We start from the raw sequence: 22593 nt of genomic DNA, 5'->3' as shown, positions 1-22593 counted from the left end.
AAACACGTTTAAAGAAACACAACTACTTAGATCAAACACAAACAGGTATGTGGGAGTAGAGCTATACTATAAACAACTGATACATTCTTCAGTTACAAAAAATAACTCCACTTTTCAAATCATTATAATATTAACAAAGCAAAGTATTAGTATTTTACCTGTTTGCCACTGCCTCATTTCTCCTCTTCTCCTCTTCTTGGGTTTTTGTTTAAGTACTTTATTTGTATTCATGCCATCACAAATTTGAATGTACTGTGCTGCTGTACTACTTCTGTTTTCTAATGTTGAGTCCAAAGTATTTTCTGAAAAATTGATACAAAATTAAAATACATATATTTATACATTTTTTATTTTGTTAGATGAATTACAAGAGATCCTTATGGTACTGAATTTAACGTTGTGGTATTACATTTCACAAAGTATACCTACATTATCCCTCTTTTACATTCTTACATAAACACACATGCTTATGCAAACACTTTAAATAAGATATTACATGAAATTAATTTTAAAATATCCCAATTTATTATCCTAAAGAAATAAACTGATGAGGTGAATGTAATATAAAAAGTTGTTATGAACCTAAACAAAATCTTGGCATCAGATCAATTTATCACCAATGAAGGCTGATGAAATTAAAGAGATTTAGAAAAGAAATACATGTGTCAGTGAACCTATATAGTCATGGTAACTATGTGTAACACATAACAAACATCTCTTATATATAAGCTTTAGAATAGTTTACTTGATGTGAAAAATATTAAGATTTATTTTAAGATAGATGTGGCAGGCAATTTACTACAATGTCAGTGTACTCAGTGTAAACAGAATAAAGCACTTAATAAAATCTCAGTTCTCACAAATCTGCTGTTATGCAATTTAGTTTAAAAATCTAGACCTACAAAACACTGTAGATTATATGCTCCAATTTTTGCCTCTCAGCAATTCCTCTGAAATCTACATTTCAATATAGTCAAATACCTCCTAAAGATAAAAATTGAATAGACATAGACTTTATCAGAAAAAGTCTCTGCTTGAGAAAATGAACTATTAACCATGGTATAACACTATATAGAGTGTGTTAAAATAACAAAAAAAATTAAGCTGATACATGGGTTTTATCTAACAATTACATAAATCTACTGGCTGTGATAAAAAAAAAAATTAGTCTGCCCCCCAAAAGATATTAACAAATAGCTGATATCATGGACAATTTTTACAGTTCTGTCAAAATAATTTACATATTTTTCCATAGCAGCCTTTTATAAAGAATGTGGTAAGTTGCCTGGTATTTGTATTTTAAAGTAAATGCAAATTAACTGCACTCACAGAATAATACAAATTATTTATGAATTTAATAAATAGGCAAATTCCTATGTAAATAATGAGATATGGTCAGGCAAGTAAAAGCCCCCAAAATGTGTCTGTACACATCTATACTAATAATAGAAGAATATGCAAATTGGCCAGGATGCCGTAATGTAATGTAATGTAATGTAATGTAATGTAATGTAATGTAATGTAATGTAATGTAATGTAATGTAATGTAATGTAACAACTGAACGGCAGGGACCCGAGCCTGCATAACGCCTGGCAGGGGACCTCAGGCTGCCCCCCCCCTGCCCCCTGCCCAGCAGCATTTGACAGGAAACCTCAGACTCCCCCCCCCCCCGCGCTTTGGCACCAGGCTAGGGGACCTGAGGCTGCCCTCTCCTGGAGAGGCTTGACAGGGGAGGAGCCGGCCGGGTCTGAGTCTAACCCAATGGGGGTGGGGCTGGTCCGGTCTGGGACCCCTGTGTTTTCATAGGCCATGCGGGTGGTGGGCGGGAATTTGACTCTAGGTCCCACTGCATGCCCCAGACTCTGGCAGGAAGGAGATTTTCATATATATTTTACTAATTTTCTTTCATCTCTGACACTTCTATTATAGAGAAAGGGCAAATAGCAATATTAAAATATTTCCTCTAATTAATTTCCCTTTTATATGTGCACGAATTTTGTGCACCTGGCCACTAGTAAACTAATAACTCTTCATCCACCAAACTATATGTTTGGTAGATGAAGAGTTATTTGAATTGAATATACAGTCATTGAATATACAGAAAACATTTAAAATGAAAACATTTTAAAGTCACATATAAAAACACATTACTGGTGCTCAGGAATATGTGGATGCCCTTTCAGTCAAAAGACAGAATATTTCAGTCAAAAGACAAAATACACAAAATTTTTTGTATTTTTTGACTTAAAGCTCTCTCACCTGATGCTTGACAATCTTCATACCGTCTTGAAACTCTTCTTTCATCTACTAAAAAAAAAAAAAAAAAAAAAAAAAAAAAAAAAAAAAAGCCTAATTAAAATTGAAGATTTTCAATGAAAGACTCTTGAATGAATAAACCTTTAGAAAAACCAAATTAAGATAAATTAATACATTTGAACAAAATTTTTCAGAATATTCATGGACCATCTTGTAAATTAAGGAATGAAATAAAATAGAAAGAAAAAAATAACTTGATAAATTTAATTTTTATAATCTGGACTTTTATTCCTTTTCAAATACTCAAACTCTTATTATTTGTGGTGTTAAAACATGAAAATACGATTTCCAAAATGGCAAGGATCAATTTTCAAAGGCTATCCCTATTTTAGAAAAATCAAAAAAATTTATGGCACTTACTTATATAGGTAGGATTTAAAATAAATCCTATTTGAAAAACACAATGCATTAAGCAAGGTTCGTTTTAAATAGCACAATATATTTGGTAGGAAAATCATGTAGGTAACTAGAGATGAATCAATCTAAAGCAATAATAATAAAAGCATAATATGCATATCAACCAAATGGCCCAAAAGTGGAATGACCATTCAGATGAAGCTGGGGCTGCAAGGGCCAAGCTCCTTGCATGAATTTCATGCATTGGGCCTCTAGTTTTATATTAGCCAATTCATAAAGGGTATTAGCACAGCATATTTAATGACTTAAAGGCTGATCAAATAGATATGTTATGTACTTATCAGGTAAAAAAAAAAAATGCCAGTGTCTTACCATATGCCTCAGCCCAGGCAACAGGGGCAATTGTTTTATTAACATCAGAGTCCTCAAGCTCAGTTTCAGGGAGATAAGTTCCTTCCTCTTCCCCTACAATGACTTCCATATAAACTTCATCTGCAATTTCAGAATTTTAGAAATAACTGCTTGTTTATAACCCTAAATATTTAATAAATGGGTAAAAATTCCAAACAATTTAAATCCTTTAAGTTTCATTATTTCAATTTGGCTAATTTAAAAATTACAATGGGTAATTTAGAAACTAGTGCCACTGGGAGAAAATAATTTATCAAAATTATTTTTCTCCTCTTGGAACCTAGTCCTATAAAAATGGCTTTTAGATTATATAAAATATGTGTGCTTAAAATATACTGACTGGTTTTATAGTCCATTGGCATAACTTTATTAAAAAGATTGTATTCCATAATTCTGCCTGATAGTTCTTTGGAACTCAGAAAGCATTTCCCACAGCATCAATACTAGAAAAGTGGTCCATGATATCTCACATATTGCAACTCATATGCGGTACTGTATATTCAATGAAAAATGGTCAAAAATATTAATAATGAAAACATTTTAAAGTCACACATAAAAACATATCATTGGTGCTCAAGAATATGTGGATGCCCTTTCAGTCAAAAAACAGGATTTTCTGAGACTTTATTAAAGGAAAAAAGCAATAAATGAGATTCATTTTTAAAAATTTAGTACTGATGTAAAAAATTTAAACTAAGAAGGTCAATTAGTATATTTTATGTGAAAGAATCTATTTATATTTAAGCTGTTAAACAGAAAATTGCCCTAGATTTATGCTTTAAGGGAGAAGAGTGCTCCTCTTCTTCTCAGTTTCTGTTCTTTCAATTAACCAGAGTCATTGGTTTAAGTTACCTACATTCCCATGGAATTCTAGAATCAGGTAAACTAAGTCTCCATCTTCCAATTTCTACTGTGCCCCTTTACTTACCAATGATGAAAAAATAAAAATAAAGAATTTAGAGATCAAATAAAAATTAATTCATTTAACTCTCTACTTCTCCAATCAAATACTTTAGATGAATTTGTTTTAATATTTTCAGGTGTAGTATATTATTCATTTTTGGGATTGGAATCCAGTTCCCTATGGCTTTTAGGGGAAGGAAATTTGAGGAGTGGGGATCAAAATGTAGTATAGGTAAAGATGGGTACTGTCAAGGTAATGCACTTAAGTGGAGGCTCTTGCACTTGTAGGGCAAAACAAAGTAGTTTTTGTCTTAGTATGACAAGAAGACAGAAGAAGCCTTAGGGAAGGATTGCATTCCTGCAAAGAGGTGAGGAGAAAGTAGGAAAAGAATAAAATGTCTCCATAAGGAAATGGCAAGAAAGGAAATCTGAGGATCTTTTATCACTCTGTGGTACTCAGCCCTAATAAGCCTTAAGTAGCAACTACTTGGATACTATCAAAGGCATCATAAGTAAAGATTCTGGCAACGTGACTTAGAAAAATACTTACTCAACTAATCCTTCAGGAATAGTAGGCAAACAATCAGATTCCCCTTCCACTGCTAAATCCAGATAAAGGCCAACAGTGATAATTGCCATGCGAAAGAACACTGGCAGTAGAGTGATAGATAGGAATTAAAATCATACCTTCCTCACTTAATATTGGAATGATCTTGGGTAATTACTTAACTTCCCTGAGCATTTTTTTCCTGTATAAAACAGGGATAATACCATCTACTTCATAGATGAGATGTGAGAATTAAATGAGATAATATACACATGACATATCCATTAACACAGAGAAAGTAGATTCTCCATAATTCCCTGTATCTTTGTGGGTTCTACTGAAGCCAGTAACAGTATATTGCTGATCTCTGTATCCCTAGTATATGAAGATATAATAGTATTTCATATTTGCTAATTTGAACAATACATGTATCCATGAATGGTCAAAAGGACCCTTCCCTTTTAAATTATTTTAGCAAAGGGTCTAGCTTATTTTAGTGACTTTTTTCCTATATAGTGCTTGTAATTACTGGGAATACATTATTTTTTAAAAGAATGCATGATGGCTACTAATAAGTTACTCTAGTGCTCTTTTGTTCTTACTGATATCATCTTCTTGAGAAGAATCTTTAACTGCCATGTAAACCATCTTCTCCCGTTGCATTCGGTTCTGATCAAGCACTCCAGCTACAGAATGTCCATTGGTATACTCACTCTCTGTGACAATTTCTGTTCCACCTTAAAAAATTAAAACACATATCAAAATAGAGAAGTATCATGGAATAATTTCTTAAAGTAATAAAGGGAATATAATAAATATTTTTCTTTAGAAACATATTCTTCTAAAATATTCCAATATAAGTTTATAAATGTCAAGAAAATTTTCTTATAATTTACAGTTTAACTTTTTATACATCACTGACAAGTAACAAATATAACACATCACACCTATACACCAAGCATCCTATCAGATATTTACATGCATTTAACCATTTAATCTTCACAAAAGCCCTATGGCTTACTTTGTGGATGAGAACACTAAGGCAGAAGGAGGTTAAGTAAATCACAAAAGGCCACTCAACTAAATGTCAGAACTTGGACTGAAATCCAAGCAGGCTATTCTAGCCTGTCCTTAAATACTCATTATAATTTTCACCAATAAACTAAATTCTACCCATTCATTTGTTTTAATATTTCAACTGTAATATTCTACTGTTTGAGAGTCTAAGTATGATATATTCTGAATTCATTTTATATTTCATATGCATTTTTATATTCCATCTCAAAGAAAGCTATAAAAAATATGCGCTTAAGTCAATTTTAGTACAGTCTCTAGAAAAGATAAGAGTAAGTTCTAATTATTGCATATTAGAGCAACAAATTCTTTGTACCTATTTCAACATCATCTTCAGCCTCAGCTTTAAATATATACACTTTTATTACTTCTGAACCAAATCCATCTTCTTTAACATCTTGTGAACCATCACTGCCGATTTTTAATGGTGTGTTCCCCATATGCTCCAATTTTCCCCCAACATCATCCACTGTAAAATATAAAAAGGCATATATCTCAGTCAAAAAGTAACATTGACATTTAGTGGGTATTAAGCTTAAGTGCAACAAGAAATAGCATGTTAACCACCTACCCACTGTATTCACTTAATGACCTATTATACAACCATTAAAAGTGGCATGTTTCATGAAAAAAAAGGTGTACAACAGATATACTGCATGATGATCACAATTATATAAAAACCTATTCACAGATTTATATATATATATATATATAGATGTATAGATGTATACATACACACATATATATGTTTATATATGTATATATATATATAACATTTCATAACTATATAGCTTTAATTAAAATGGTTTGGGAAAGATAAAATAACCTTCTTTAACATTCAACATTTTGTCAAATCCTAATACCAAATTTAATAACATAAAAATTAGAACATCTGATAAGTGTGAGGTGATACCTCATTATTGTTTTAATTTGCATCTCTCAGATGATTAGTGACTGAGCTTTTTTCATATGCTTCTTGGCCATCTGTATGTCCACTTTGGAGAACTGTCTATTTAGGCCCTTTGCCCATTTTTCATAGGAATGTTTGTCTTCCTTTTGTTAAGTTGTATGAGTTCATTATATATTTTGGGAATTAACTACATATTAGATGCATCTTTGTCAAATATGTTCTCCTATGCAATGGGCTCCCTTTTCATTTTGTTGATGTCTTTTCCGGTGCAGAAGCTTTTTATTTTGATGTAATCTCATTTGTTTATTTTCTCCTTAGTTTCCCTTGCCCTAAGAGATATACGCTGTCAGAATGGCTATCATCAACAAATCAACAAAAGACAAGTACTGGTGAGGATGTGAAGAAAAGGGAACTCTATTACACTGCTTGTCAGAATGCAGACTGGTATAGCCATTATGGAAAACATTACGGAATTTGGTCAAAAATTTAAAAATGGAACTGTCATTTGACCCAGTGATCCCACTTCTGGGAATATATCCTAAAAAAACATGAAACACCAACCAGAAAGAATATATGCACCCCTATAAGCAGCATAATTTACAATAACTAATATCTGGAAACAGCTCAAATGCCCATCAATAAATGAGTAGATAAAAAAAAATTGTGCTACATTTATACAATGGAATACTATGCAGCTGTGAAAAAGGATCTTGCTATTTGAGGCAGCATGGAAGGACCTGGAGAGTATTATTTTAAGCAAAATGAGACAGAGAAATATGAGTATCATATGACCTCATTACATGTGAAACCTAATGAATAAATTAAACTGATGAAAAAAAATAGATCCAGAGACATAGAAGCATGGAACAGATCGATGTATCTCAGAAGGAAGGCAGGGGTGGGTAATGGGGTGTGATTAACTGGGAAACTTCAATGCATATATGCATAGCCCATGGACACAAACAATAGTGTGGTGAAGGCCGGGGGGGGGGGGGGGGTGGTGTAGGGTGTATCAGGTCAATATGGGGGGAAAAAAAGGGGGAGGGATATCTGGAATACTGTTAACAATAAAGATACTTTTTTTTTTTTAAAGTAGTGGTAATAAAATATGCTCACATAAAAATTCCCAAATCTAAAAAGTTATATTTCTAAAACCAACTAACATATGAAATTTAGGATTGGAAAAAAAGAGGGAACACAGAAAATACCTGAATGATTTTATAAAAAGGGTTTTTCAGAAGTCATTACAAAATAAAATCTTAGTACATATCTTAATTTTTGCCGATTCAATGGAAGGCAACTTCAAAGCAGAAATTTGGTACATTTCTAGATTTACTAATATATGCTATACTTCAAAATCTTATAAAGCAGTATTATTTGAGAATATTACTTACATTTTAAGTATACTTTAAAAATTTGATTCTTTGCTATACAGCCTTTAAGAATATTATTTAGATTCACATGAATACTATGCACAAATTGTGCAATGAACATATTAATAATCTCTCTCTCTCTCTCTCTCTCTCTCTCTCTCTATATATATATATATATATATATATATGCACACACACACACACACACACACATATGTATGTATGCATATATTATTGATTTTTTACAGAGAGGGACAGAGAGTTAGAAACATCGATGAGAGAGAAACATCGATCAGCTGCCTCTTGCACACCCCCTACTGGGGATGTGCCCGCAACCAAGGTACATGCCATTGACCGGAATCAAACCTGGGACCTTTCAGTCTGCAGGCTGACACTATCCACTGAGCCAAACTGGTTCCGGCAAACTCTCTTCTTTTACCATAAATATTAAACACTATGTTCCCACCACATATTAAATGCTTACCAATTTTTATTTTAATGTTTTTCCCTAAGAACGGAAATGTAATCTAAATTGAAAATCTGTTCTTCCCTATTATGTACCTAGTGCCAAATATGAAAGGTAAAATTGTGAAGTCTCTGACTACATCTAAATAATTCCAGAAGTACTAAAAACAGAAAAAGTGACACTATAAAGTTTTCAACCCATTACTCTTAAAAAATGAAGATCAACCTTATGTTCCTTGTTTCATGAAGAATATTTATTTTTTCCATCATATCAATATTTAAAGCATAGTTTTGTTGGATATATTATTAGTAATTCTCCCTTTCAGACATTTGAATATTTGTTTCCACTCTCTTCTGGAGAGTTTCTGTTGAAAAGTAGGATGAAATTCTGATGGGTTTTCCTTTGTAGGTCACTTCTTTCTTTTCCCTGGCTGCTTTGTCAATAATTTTTGAGAGCTTCAATAACAAATGCCTTGGAGAGGGCCTCTTTGGATTGAGGACACTAGGTATTCGGTTGGCTTCTTGGATTCAAAGATCTAGTTCTTTCCATAGGTTTGGAAAGTTCTCCTCCACTATTTGTTTGAATAGACTCTTTATTCCATGCTCCATCTCCTCCTCCTCCAGAATGCCTATTATTCATGTGCATGAAATTCGTGCACGGGGTGGGGGTGAAGTATTCCTCAGCCCAGCCTGCACCCTCTCCACTCTGGGACCCCTAAAGATCCCTATCCCAGGCTCCCCATGACCACAGGGATCCCCCACACTGATCCAGGACATCATTCAGGGAAACCAGCCAGCCCCCACCCATGCACCAGGCTTCTATCCTATCTAAAAGAGTAATATGCATATTGACCATCACTTCAACACACAAGATGGCTTCCCCCCTGTGGACACAAAATGGCTGCCACAAGATGGCCAGCAGGGGAGGGCAGTTGAGAGAGGCCAAGCCTGCAAGGGAGGGCAGTTGTGGGCTATTAGAACATCAGGGGAGGACAGTTGGGAGGGACCATGCCTGCAAGGGAGGGCATTTGGGGGTGATCAAGCCTGCAGGGGAGGGCAGTTAGGGGTGACCAAGCCAGTAGAGGGAAGTTGGGGGAGACCGGGCCTGCAGGGAAGGGCAGTTGGCAGGGGGGACACAGGCCTTCAGGGGAGAGCAGTTAGGGATGACCAGGACTACAAGGGAGGGCAGTTAGGGGCAATCAAGCTGGCAGGGGAGCAGTTAGACATCAATCAGGCTGGCAGGGGAGTGGTTATGGGGTGATTAAGTTGATAGGAAGAAGTGGTTAAAGGCAATCAGGAAGGCAGGCAGAGAGCAGTTGGGAGCCAGTGGTCCTGGATTGTGAGAGGGCAGTTGGACATCCCTCGAGGAGTCCCAGATTGGAAAGGGTACAGGCTGGGCTGAGGGACACACACCCCATGCACGAATTTCGTGCACCGAACTTCATATGTATATATGTGTGTGTGTGTGTGTGTGTGTGTGTGTGCGCGTGTGTGTGTGTGTGTGTGTGTATTGATATATATATATATATTTTTTTTTAATGAAGGGAGAGGAACAGAAAGGTAGAAACATCAATGATGAGAGGAAATCACTGATTATGTTAAGTGAAATAAGCCAGGAAGAGAAAGATAAATATCTCATGATCTCACTCATATGTGAGATATAATGATCAACATAATTTGATGAACAAGAATAGATCCAGAGACAAATGGTAGGGGATGGGGTGTTAGAGAGCAACCAAAGGACTTCTATGCATGCATATTAGCATATCCAATGGACATAGACACTGGGGCAGAGAGAGAGAGGGCTTGCCCAAGATGGGAATGGCTCGGGGGGGGGGGGGGGGAGAGAAGACACATGTAAAACTTTAGACAATTAAAAAAAAACACACACACACACAAAGAGAGCATATTTTCACAATACCAAAGGAAGAGAATGTTTTAATGAGGGTCACTGGTGATGAATATTGATGAGAGGTAAAATAAAGAGTATAAAATATATATTAGATTTTGTGACACAGAGGTAATCAATGACCCTAATAAGAATACTTTGGATAAAGTAACATGTGTAGTAGATATTCAAGCTAAATTTGTGTGAATTGAGGAATGAAGGAAAGAGAAAGAAATTAAAACAGGGAGTAGACAACTCATTCCAGAAGCTTGACTGTAAAGGAAAGTTTTAGGGGAATATGGTGTTAAGGGTTATGTTTAACTAGGTCCTCTCAGCAGCAAACATCAAAATCATATCAGAATATGCATGGGTTTGTTTTTTTTTAAGGGAAACAACTGTTGAGAGAAAATGGGGAGGGATCTTCAAAAGTCTGGGAAAGTCTGGCCCTGAGTGAAGGAGAAAGAAAAGGATATTTGGAATTGTCCAGGACAGCTGTGCTATCTAAGGAAGGTTTTGCAAAGCCATTGGGGAGTCTTCAAGACAAAATTAGCCAAAATGTCAAAATATAATACAATATATCAAACAATACAATACAATATATCAAAACTTCCGGGAATGCAGCAAAAGCAGTAATAAGAGGGAAGTTTATATCACTACAGGCCTATCTGAAAAAACAAGAGAAATCCCAAGTAAACAACCTAACATTGGATGTTAAAGAACTAGAAAAAGAAGAACAAAAGCAACACGCTTGCCAGTGATACCAACAAGCAAGGCTTAACAACAAGACTGCACACACAGCCCACAAAGGGCTGCACCAAAACTGTCCACCTCAGGTAACTGGGAAGGCTGAGCTACTAGGCCCTGCTAGGACACCTAGCATACAAAGCTACTCCATCAACTCAGGGAAGCAGCTAAAATGCAGAGAAGAGGCAGGCCACAAAGGAAGGAAATGGAGGAAAGCAAAAGAATGGACATAGAATTCAAAACCATAGTTATAAGGTTTTTCAAGACTTTCCTAGAAAAGGCCAATAAAATAAATGATACCTTTGAGGATATGAAAAGGGATCAACTAGAAATAAAGCATACACTGAATGAAATAAAAAATGTTATACAGAGATTGCAAGAATCAAGTGAAAGATCTGGAACACAAAGAGCCAGAGAATATTCCTCTGCAGAAGCAAGAAGAAAAGAGAATCCAGAAAGTTGAAGATAGAGTATGAAGCCTCTGGGACAACTTTAAGCAAACCAACATCAGAATTATGGGGGTCCCAGAAGAAGAGAGAGAGCAAGATACTGAAAGCGTATTGGAAGAAATAGTGACAGAAAACTTCCCCTACCTGGTGAAAGAAATAGACTTACAAGTCCAGGAAGTGCACAGAACCCCAAACAAAAGGAACCCAAAGAGGACCACACCAAGACACATCATAATTAAAATGCCAAGAGCAAAAGACAAAGAGAGAATATTAAAAGCAGCAAGAGAAAAGCAGTTAGTTGCCTATAAAGGAGCACCCATATGATTGTCAGCTGATTTCTCAATAAGAAACCATGCAGGCCAGACAGAATGGCAAGAAATATTCAAAGTGATGAATAACAAGAACCTACAACCAAGATTACTCTACCCAGCAAAGCTATCACTCAGAATCGAAGGCCAGATAAAGAGCTTCACAAATAAAAAAAAGCTAAAGGAGTTCATCACCGCCAAACCAGAATTATATGAATTGCTGAAGGGGGTTCTTTAGGAAGAGGAAGAAGATAAAGACAAAAATTATGATAAACAAATACATAACTATCAACAAGTGAATCTAAAAATCAAGGGAATTAAAAAATCTGATGAACAGTATTAACTAGTGAATATAATAGAATCAGAGGTATAGAAAGGGAGTGGACCAAGGATTCTCGGGGAAAAGGGCAGTGGGGGGTGCAGGAAGAGACTGAACAAAAATTGTGCACCTATGGATGAGGACAATGGGGGGTGGGGAAAGGGCAGAGGTTCGGGTAGGAACCTGTTAGAGGGGAGCAATGGAGGGAAAAAAGAGGAACAATTATAATAATCTGAACAATAAAGATTTATTAAAGAAAAAAAAACAACCCAAAGTCAGAAGAAAGGAAATAATAAAAATTAGAGCAGAAATGAATGAAACAGAGAACAAAAAGACTATATAAAAAATGAAGAAAACAAAGAACTGGTTCTTTGAAAAGATTAATAAAATTGAAAAACCCCTGACTAGACTCACTAAGTAAAAAAAGAGAAAAAACCCTCTTTCACTGCTGGTGGAAATATAGATTGATACAAACACTATGGAAAGCAGGCTGGTGATTCCTTAAAAATTAACAATAGAGACACCATACAACTTAGCAATTCCTTTCCTGTGTGTATACCTGAACAACTCGAAATCATGAATTCACAAAAATGTATGCACCCTATGTTCACTGCAGCATTAGTCACTGTGGCCCAGACATGGAAACAACCAGTGTAGTATAAGATAGAGGACTAAAGATGTGGTACATATATACGAAGGAATACTACTCATCCATAAGAAAGAATGAAATAGTACAATTTACAACAACATTAATGGATGGATGGACCTTGAGAATATTAAGTGAAGTCAGTCAGAAAAACTAAGAACTATATGATTCTACTCGCAAACACAAAACTGAAATTCATCATCACAAACAGCAATGTGATGGTTGCCAGAGGGAATGAATGGGGCAGGGTGAGGAGGTCCTAATATATGTTGATTGGAGAAGATTTGACTGGATGGTGGGCACACAGTGCAATACATAGATTTTGTAACATAGAAAACTATACGTTCGTGTTGACTGTCATCTCAATAAACTTAATTAAAAAAATTAAGTTTGGGAAGATCTAAATGGGTCAAAATCTAGATTTTCCCTACCTCACTTTGAAATTTTATACATACATTTTCAAAAATAGTCCTTTTGTCTTTCAAAATGGTGAAAACAATAAATTTCAGAAATTCTTTTACAATGCAAAGTTTAACTTTGTGATTAAATATAAACTTAATACAAAGTATTCAAACTGTTTACTGTCTCGGACAGAAAGCACCAAAATGATCAATATAAACAAGCTAAATATTTTCATTCCTTCCTAGCTTATAATTCTGTTACTTCATTTTTGGCAAATATTTTTGGGAAGCAATGAAACAAGATTCAAATAAAATAAAAAAAGATGATAAAGCCTGGCTCACATGGCTCAGTGGTTGAGCATTGACCTATGAGTCATGGTTCAACTCCCAGTCAGGGCACATGCATAGATTTTGGGTTCTATCCCCAGTGTAAGGCATGCAGGAGGCAGCTGATCAATGATTCTCTCTCAGCACTGATGTTTCTATCTCTCTCCCTCTCCCTTCCTCTCTGAAATCATTTAAAAAAAAAAAAGATTAAGTATATGATATTATTGGTTTAATAGCTTCTCTTTTAAAATAGAGTATATTATGCTTGGTAAAATAAGTCTGTCATAGAAACAAACATTATAGGATTTCACTTATATTTGTAATTAAGAAATTACAAAAAAGAATAAACAAATAAAATTGAGATAGAATTACAGACACAGAGAATGGATTGGGCTTTCCCAGAGGGGATGGTTCTTGAGAAACTAAGAGGTGAAGGGATTAGAAGTACAAACTGATATTTACAAAAAAAAAAAAATTGAAGGAGATGAAAAGTATAGCATGAAGAATATAGTCAATATTGCAATAACTATTTATGGTGCCAGTTTATTTCTGGGCACTCTATTCTATTCCATTGGTCTTTGTTTTTATGCTAGAACTAAGCTGTTATGTCCTTGTAATATAGCTTGATATCAAGTATTTTGATAACTCCAACTTTGTTCTTCTTTCTCAAGATTGCTGAGGCTATTTGGATTCTCTTGTGGATACATGTATGATTTTTTTGATTATTTGTTCTAGTTCTATGAAATACACTGATGGTATGTGATAGGAGTGGTACTGAGTCTATAGGTAGATTTGATTAGCATTGATATTTTAATGATGTCAGTTCTTCCTATCTATGATCACAGTTTATGCTTCATTTGTATTTTCTTCTATTTCTTCAGTATCTTACAATTTTCCCAGTACAGTTGGCTAAGTTTATTCCTATATAATTTTTTCTTTTTGATGCAGTTGTGAATGGGATGACATTACTTTCACTTTTTCACAATTCATTATTGCTGTATAAAAATGGAACCAGCCCTAACTGGTTTGGCTCTGGATATAGCGTTGGTCTGTGTACTCTAGGGTCTCAAGTTTGATTTCAGTCAAGGGCATGTACCTTGGTTGTGGGCACATAACCAGTGGGGAGTGTGCAGGAGGCAACTGATCAATGTTTCTCATCGATGTTTCTAACTCTATCCCTCTCCCTTCCACTCTGTAAAAAAATCAATAAAATATACTTAAAAAGTGGAACCAATTTCTGAATATTAACTTTGTACCAATAGTTTAATGAATTCATATATCAGTTCTAGTTTTTGGTGGAATCTTTAACGTTTTCTATATACAGTATCATGTCATTTGCAAGATGACAGTATTACTTCTTCCTTTCCAATTCAGATGCCTTATATTTCTTCTTGTTTGACTGCTTGTGGCTAGGACTTCCAGTACGATCTATAATAATAAAAGTGTAATATGTTAACTAGACTTTCCTTCCAAAGGGCTATGAGGGAAGGTCGGGTCCCAGGTGCCAGAAAAAAGCCGCAAGGGGGAAGGCCTACTCTTGCACAAACTTCGTGAATCGGGCTTCTAGTGTTGAATAAGAGTGGTGAAAGCAGATATCCCTGTCTTGTTACTGATCTTACGGAAAAGATAATAAGTTTTTCTTCACTGTGATCTTGGCTGTGCATTTGTCATAAATGTCCTTTATTATGTTGAGGTATGTTCCTTGTATTCCCACTTTGCTGAAAGGTGTTATAAATGGTTGATAGATTTTACCATATACTTTTCCCATATCTATTGATATATGATTTTTATCCATCTTGTTTATGTGGTGTATCATGTTGATTTGCAGATATTGTTCCAACATTGCATCCCAGGAATAAATCCACTTGATCATGGTGTAGTTTTTAAATGTATTACTAGATATGACTTGCTAATACTTTGTTGAGAGTTTTTACATCTATGTTCATCAGGGATATTAGCTTATACTTTTATTTCTTTTTAGTGTCTTATATCTAGTTTTGGAATTAGACAAAGCTCCTATTTTATATGCTGGCTTTATAAAATAAGCTTGGAAGTCTTCCCTCCTCTTGAATTTTTTAGTATACTTTGAAAAAAAACAGGTGTTAATTCTTTGAATATTTGGTAATATTCACCTGTGAAGCCATCTAGTCCAGGACTTTTGTTTGCTGGGAATGATTTTATAACTGCTCCAGTTTCATTAGTTTTTAATAAGTCTGTTCAGATTTTTCTATTTCTTTTGTTTTAAAAAACTAATTTTATTCTCTGACAAAACATTCTTTTCTTTTTATTTAAAATTTCTTTTCAATGTTGGCATTATTGTAGGTATCCCCCTTCAATCCCATCTTTGCCCATCTCTACCCTCTCCAGCAACACCCTTCCTTGGCCTTTACCGAATTATTGTGCATGTCCATGAAGTATGCATACTAGTATATGTTCTTTAGCTATTTCCTTCACCTTTTTTTTTTTTTTTATCCAGTCATCACCCACCCTGCACCCCTTGGGCACTGGCCAGTGTGTTCCATGTATTCATGCTTCTGGTTCCATTTTGTTCATCATTCCACATATTAGTGAGATAACCTGTTTCTTCTTCTTCTTCTTTGTTAATACTCAACAGAGGATATTTTTCCATTGGTTTTTAGAGGTAATGAAACAGAGAAAGAGAAACCCGATATGAGAGACATTGATTTGTTGCCTCTTGCACATGCTTCAATCAGGTCCAGGGATCAAGCCTGCAACCTAGGTATGTGCTCTTGACAGGAATCAAAGCAGGACCCTTCAGACCACAGGTTGAAGCTCTATTAAACTAAGGCAAACTGGCTAGGGTTGCTTCTTCTTAAATCATTTTTGGAGGATTTTATGCTTCTAGGAATTTATTCATTTCTTCCAGATTATCCAATTTCGTGGCATATAGTTGTTCAGATTTTCTTATAATACTTTGTATTTCTGTGATATCAGATGTTACTTATCTTTCAGATTTTATTTATTTTGGTCTGCTTTTTTCTTAATGAATGATTAAAGGTTTATCAATTTTCTCAAAGAATCTGCTCTTGGTTTCATTGATTTTTTGTATTGTTTTTTTAGACTCCCTTTCATTTATTTCCACTCTGATCTTTATTTCTGTCCCTCTAACTTTACCTTTGTTTGTTGTTCTTTTTCTAGTTCCTTTAACTGTAAAGTTAGTTTGAGATTTTTCTTACTTCGTGAGGTACATTCAAGGTCAACTGCCATCCATTGGGTGCTTTCAGACCTTTTCTGTAGAGTAGTATCTCAAGTAGTCTTTAGGGTGAGGCCAGCAAAGATCATCAGGCCCAAAGAGATCAAGATTTGGCCATGAGTAGCGAGGACTCTGAATAGGAAGTGAGAGGGAAAAATGGACCCCACCCAAGAGCCACACAATTCATTTTTTCTCAGAGTATGCCCAGACTTCCTTGAATATGTTCTGCACCGGGAGACCAGGTTGGCCAAGCTCACTGACAATACTGCAGGTTCGTCAGGAATTGGGAGGGTACAGATAGTGGTTCTCCTATTGTTGAGCTAGTGGATCTCCCTTGATGTGGGAATCACAGCTTACCTTGCATGTCAAAGGGTGCTCTGTTGCTCTGGCAGGGGTGCAGGGAAAGGGAGATTGAGGTTGGCAAGGATTGGGGAAGGGGGTCCTCTGCTCTGGCAATGGGAGAGCTGATGGAGGGGGTTGGGTGAAGGGGCTCTGCTGTTTGAGGAAAGGGGAATAAGACAGGTGCAACAATTCTGTGGGGAGGGGGAGAAGAAGAGAGAGAGAATGAATGGCAGCATGATGGAGGCAGTGTGGTGGAGGGGGGTGCTGCTAGCAGTGGGGGAAAAGAGTAAGGTTGAGATGGTAGCGGTGGCAACAGCTAAGGCACTGCTTCCTGCTCTATTACCCAATACTCATAGGGTGCTGTTCTTGGCAATCAATTACTTTATAAATAGATCCTCAAAGACACTTCTTAATGCATTTAGTATTCAGAATACCCCAAATTCAAACTTAACTATTTTTCTTGTTATAAGATTTACAATATTCAAGTATCACAGTGCTGTTTATCAATTCAAATGCCATTCCACTCAGCAATAAGCAGGTGACATTACATACACAACAGAATTCTGTTGGCACTAAATATAAGCTAAATGAGTAAGGTGCACTGTTAACCAACACTGTAAAGTGTTAACATTCTATATTCTTTTATAAACCATTGACACAATATTATTAAGATTTCATTTTAGCAAAATATATAATATTCCATTTTAAAGCTATGTAGGCTTCTTACTGTTCCCCTTTTATGTTACATTCCAAAATTAAATGGTAGATATGATATTATTCAGTATACAGCATATTGATGTACTACAGGGATGGGGTCAGGATATGTGTAAAACATTTGTATTTCACAATGCTGAAACAAACAAAAAATTAGTAACATTTTTATTACAAAGGTATTCTATACCTAGGTATATACCCAAGAGATCTGAAAATATATAGTTGCACAAAAATGTATACATGAATATTCATGTTGGCATTATTCATAATAGCCAAAAAGTGGAAACAACCCAAATGACCATGATTTATCAAATGGATAAATAAAATGTATATCCATATAATGAATATTACTTGGTAATAAAACTGAAGTACTGACATATACTACATAGACAATCCTTATAAGCATTATGCTAAGTGAAGGAAGCCAGACACAAGAGGCCACATAGTATATACTTCCATGTCTATAAAAATTTTAGAACAGGCAAACTTATAGTGACAGAAATTGAAGCAGTGGTTATCTGGGTGGGGGAGGGGGGGTTTGACGTGAGGGAGGTAACTGATAAAAGGTATGGGGTTTCCTTGTGGGGTGAATAGATATTCTACAATTCATTATGGTGATGGTTGTGCAATTCCTTAAATATAATAAAAACCATTGAACTGCACATCTTAAAAAGTAAATTGCATGGCATATGAATTATACCTCAACAAAACTATTATATTAAAAAAATTATAATAGGTATTTACTTTTTTACCCATAAAACTGATGAGATTGATGAGATCTCCCCTAATGACCCTATCAAGATATTGTGCTTCATATAAAAATATGCTCCTGAAAGAAATATAAACTAATTTTATAGGTCAAAACTAATTTAAATGCAGCATATTAGTTCATCATTTAAAGGAACTTTCCTCCTTCAGCGATGCTTTTTATAAAGGAAATCATCACCTATAAATTTCTTACTGGGAGTTTGGTATTTTAAAGAAAAACAAACCTAGGGTAGCTTTGTCTTAGATCAAGTTATGCTATTAATATCCAAGTTACTTTTATTTTATCTTTATTGTTGAAAGTATTATAGACTAGAGGTCCAATGTCTATAATATTCATGCACTGGTGGGGTCCCTGTTTGACCTGCAGAGATTGGGCCAAAACTGTCCCAGTGCATGGATTTGTGCAGCAGTGGGGTCCCTTGACCTGGCCTGTGGGCATCAGGCTAAAACTGGCTCCAACATCCCCTGAGGGGTCTCAGATTACAAGAGGGCACAGGCCAAGCCAAGGGACCCCACCAATGCATGATCAGGGCCAGGGAGGGACTACGGGAGGACTCCAGGGTGTTTCCGGTCCATCTTACCCAGTCCTGATCGACTGGACCCCAGCAGCAAGCTAACCTACCAGTCGGAGCATCTGCCCCCTGGTGGTCAATGCACGTCATAGCAAATGTTCAAACAGTTGAACGAATGGTCAGACACCTAGCATATTAGGCTCTTGTTATATAGGATGGTCTCATTTTATCCCCATTGACCCCCTCCAACCACTCCCACCCTCTCCCCAGGTCTTCACCATAATATTGTCTATGTCCATGGGTTATGCATATATGCATATAGTTCTTTGGTTAATCTCTTCCTGCAACCCTCCCTTCCCTCTGTTATACATCAGTCTGTTGCATGCTTCATTCTCTCTGGTTCTATTTTGCTCATCAGTTTATTTTGTTTATTAGAATCCACATATAAGTGAGATTATGTGATACTTGTCTTTCTCTTACTGGCTTATGTCACTTAGCATAACATTCTCCAGGTCCCTCCATGCTATCTCAAATGGTAAGAGATCCTTCCTTTTCACAGTTGCATAGTATACCATTGTGTAAATATACCATAGTTCTTTAATTCACCTACTGTTGGGCACTTGGGCTATTTCAGATATTAGCTATCATAAGTAATGCTGCTATAAACATAGGAGTACATATATTCTTTCTGATTGGTGTTTCAGGTTTCTTACGCTATATTCCTAGCAGTGGGATCACTGGATCAAATGGTAGTTCCATTTTTAATTTTTTTAGTAAAGTCCACATAGTTTTCCATAGTGGTTGTACCTGTCTGCCTTCCTATCAGCAATGTACTAGGGTTCCTTTTTCTCCATATCTTCACCAGCATAATGATGATGATGATGATGATGATGATATCCAAGTTACTTAGCACAAGTGGAAGAACCTAATCATCTAAGATAAAGAATTTGTGAAGTATGGCCTGAAAGCAGAAAAAATTCAGATGCACCTCAGATATTGAGAAAAGACAAACTCTTTATCTCTAAAACTCAGCTACTGACAAGATTTCCTTATAGGATTATTCAGGGACTCAGGAATAAGACAAAGGTCTGTTTTAAGTTCTCAACTTTATCTCTTAGATATTTTGAAAATCTCTATCTTGGAAAAATAAACAAAGAATTTAATATTAAATCCTTTCAACACAATGTATTCTCGATTTCCTAAAAGATTCAATGGACAACAGAAACCAAGAGGTAAACAAAATAAAGTAAATATTGAGATGAAAAAAAAGAAAAAGAAAAGCTATATAAAAATAGAATTAAATAAAATATATGAAAATGGTGGAGAAACCAAGATGGCAGCATAGGTAAACACCTAACTGCAGCCTCACACAATTTCAAAAAATACAACTAAAATATAAAATGGACATTATCCAGAACTACAGGAAAGTTGACTGACTGAAAATTCTACAACTAGAAGGAAAGAGAAAACCAGAAGGAAAATCAGAGGAGCTGTAAAAGCCTAAGGTACAGAGACATGGTGCGCACGTGAGGAGAGGACGGAGCCAGAGAGGAGGGGGGGGCTGATTGCCTGGTTGGCGTTCCCCAGCGGGAAGGAGATAAAAGCTCCGGACTGTGCTGAACCTTAGTTCTGACTGCACTGAACCCCAGTTCTGGGAGAAACCCTGGGATCCCGGGCTCATACAGAGGGATTCTAGGCTGTAATGTGAAAACTCAGGAGAGCGGCAAAAGGCAGAGCCCCAGAGTCACGCACATTGCATGCAGAGGACTGACTGTTGACTGTGCCACTGGATTGCCCTAGAGGGAAGGAGACAAAAGCTCGGGAATGCACTGAACCCCACTTCCAACTACACTGAACCCCAGTTCCGGGCTCGTTGGGAGAAAGACTAGACTGTCCGGTAGTGGGCAAAACTCGAGGGCACCTTTCTATCAGAGGTGTTTGCAGCGAGTACCAAAGGACACTGAGGAACACTGAGACTCAGGAACCTCATAGGGCGGGGCTGACAGGAAGCCAATGCTGTAGGCTCAACCCTGAAACTCTGCCCCATCCAAGTTGAGCACAGAGGCTTTTGAATAAGGCTGTCTCCAGGCATAGACACAGCTGATCTTCACAGCCAATTGGCCTGGAGGTCAGTTCCTCTCAGTGATACCAACAACAATCAAGACTTAACTACAACAAGGCTGTACACACAGTCCACAAAGGGGTTCACCAAGAGTGTTCACCTCAGGTAACTGGGAGGCTGACCCACTGAACCATATAGGACACCTTAATACACAAAGCCACCCTACCAACTCAGGGAAGCAGCGAAAATGCCGAGACACGGAAACAGATCACAAAGGAAAGAAATGGAGGACAAAAAGCAACTGGATGTAGAGTTCAAAACCACACTTATAAGGTTTTTCAAGAATTTCCTATAAAAGACTGATAAAATAAACGAGACCTATGAGGATATGAAAAAGGATCAACTAGAAATAAAGAATACATTGTCTGAAATAAAAAATATTATACAGAGTCCTAAAATCAGAATGGAAGTTCGCAAGAATCAAGACAAAGGTTTGGAACACAAAGAGCCAGAGGACACTCCTCTGCAGAAGCAAGAAGACAAAAGAATCCAGAAAGTTGAAGATAGTGTAAGAAACCTCTGGGACAACTTCAAGCAAACCAAAGTCAGAGTTAAGGGGGTCCCAGAAGATGAAAGAGAGCAAGATACCGAAAACATATTGAAAGAAATAGGGAAAGAAAACTTCCCCCACCTGGGGAAAGAAATAGACTTACAAGTCCAGGAAGTGCACAGAACCCCAAACAAGAGGAATCCAAAGAGGACCACACCAAGACACATCATAATTAAAATTCCAAGAGCAAAAGACAAAGAGAGAATATTAAAAGCAGCAAGAGCAAAGCAGGTAGTTACCTATAAAGGAGCACCTATATGATTGTCAGCTGATTTCTCAACAGAAACCATGCAGGCTAGACAGGAATGGCAAGAAATATCCAAGGTGATGAATAACAAGAACCTACAACCAAAAATACTCTACCCAGCAAAGCTATCACTCAGAATCGAAGGTCAGATAAAGAGCTTCACAAATAAATAAAAAAAAGCTAAAGGAGTTCATCACCACCAAACCAGAATTATATGAACTGCTGAAGGGGGTTCTTTAGGAAGAGGAAGAAAATAAAGATAAAAATTATGAACAACAAATATGTAACTATCAACAAGTGAATCTAAAAACCAAGGGAATTAAAAAATCTGATGAGCAATATTAACTGTTGAATATAATAGAATCAGAGGTATGGAAGGGGAATGGACTGACGATTCTTGGGGAAAAGAGGAGTGGATGGTGCGGGAACAGACTAAACATAAACTGTGCACCTATGGATGAGGACAATGGGGTGTGTGGAAAGGGCAGAGGGTGGGGTGGGAACCTGGTGGAGGGGGGAAAAAATGAGGAACTTTTGTAATAATATGAACAATAAAGATTTATTTTAAAAATAAATAAAATATGTGAAAATGGTAAGAAAGAGTACTTAGTCTTATTTGTAACCTATATAGTCTAGGACCTGGGTCGTGGGAAAATGAAAGATATAAAAAAAATACTTAATTTTT

General features: G+C 36.2%; 1 protein-coding gene across 19 annotated transcripts in view; it reads right to left on the bottom strand.

Moving 5' to 3' along the window:
- The window catches only part of ZNF711 (zinc finger protein 711), a 36752-nt gene that overhangs the window by 2997 nt on the left and 11162 nt on the right, over window positions 1–22593 (bottom strand). For 8 of the 19 annotated variants that reach the window (XM_084869529.1, XM_084869530.1, XM_084869533.1 and 5 more), the window contains 5 exons: window positions 5926–6078; window positions 5138–5272; window positions 3047–3166; window positions 2261–2308; window positions 159–302 (listed from right to left, as the gene is read on the bottom strand). In XM_084869529.1, the coding sequence (XP_084725655.1) occupies window positions 159–302; window positions 2261–2308; window positions 3047–3166; window positions 5138–5272; window positions 5926–6078 (600 nt within the window). The remainder of the gene's footprint in view (window positions 1–158; window positions 303–2260; window positions 2309–3046; window positions 3167–5137; window positions 5273–5925; window positions 6079–22593) is intronic. The other 11 variants (XM_084869519.1, XM_084869520.1, XM_084869521.1 and 8 more) reach the window with 6 other exon arrangements.

This window comes from Pipistrellus hanaki (assembly GCF_964339955.1).
Source record: "Pipistrellus hanaki genome assembly, chromosome: X".
Taxonomy (NCBI): domain Eukaryota; kingdom Metazoa; phylum Chordata; class Mammalia; order Chiroptera; family Vespertilionidae; genus Pipistrellus; species Pipistrellus hanaki.
This window is presented reverse-complemented; position numbering and strand designations above follow the sequence as displayed.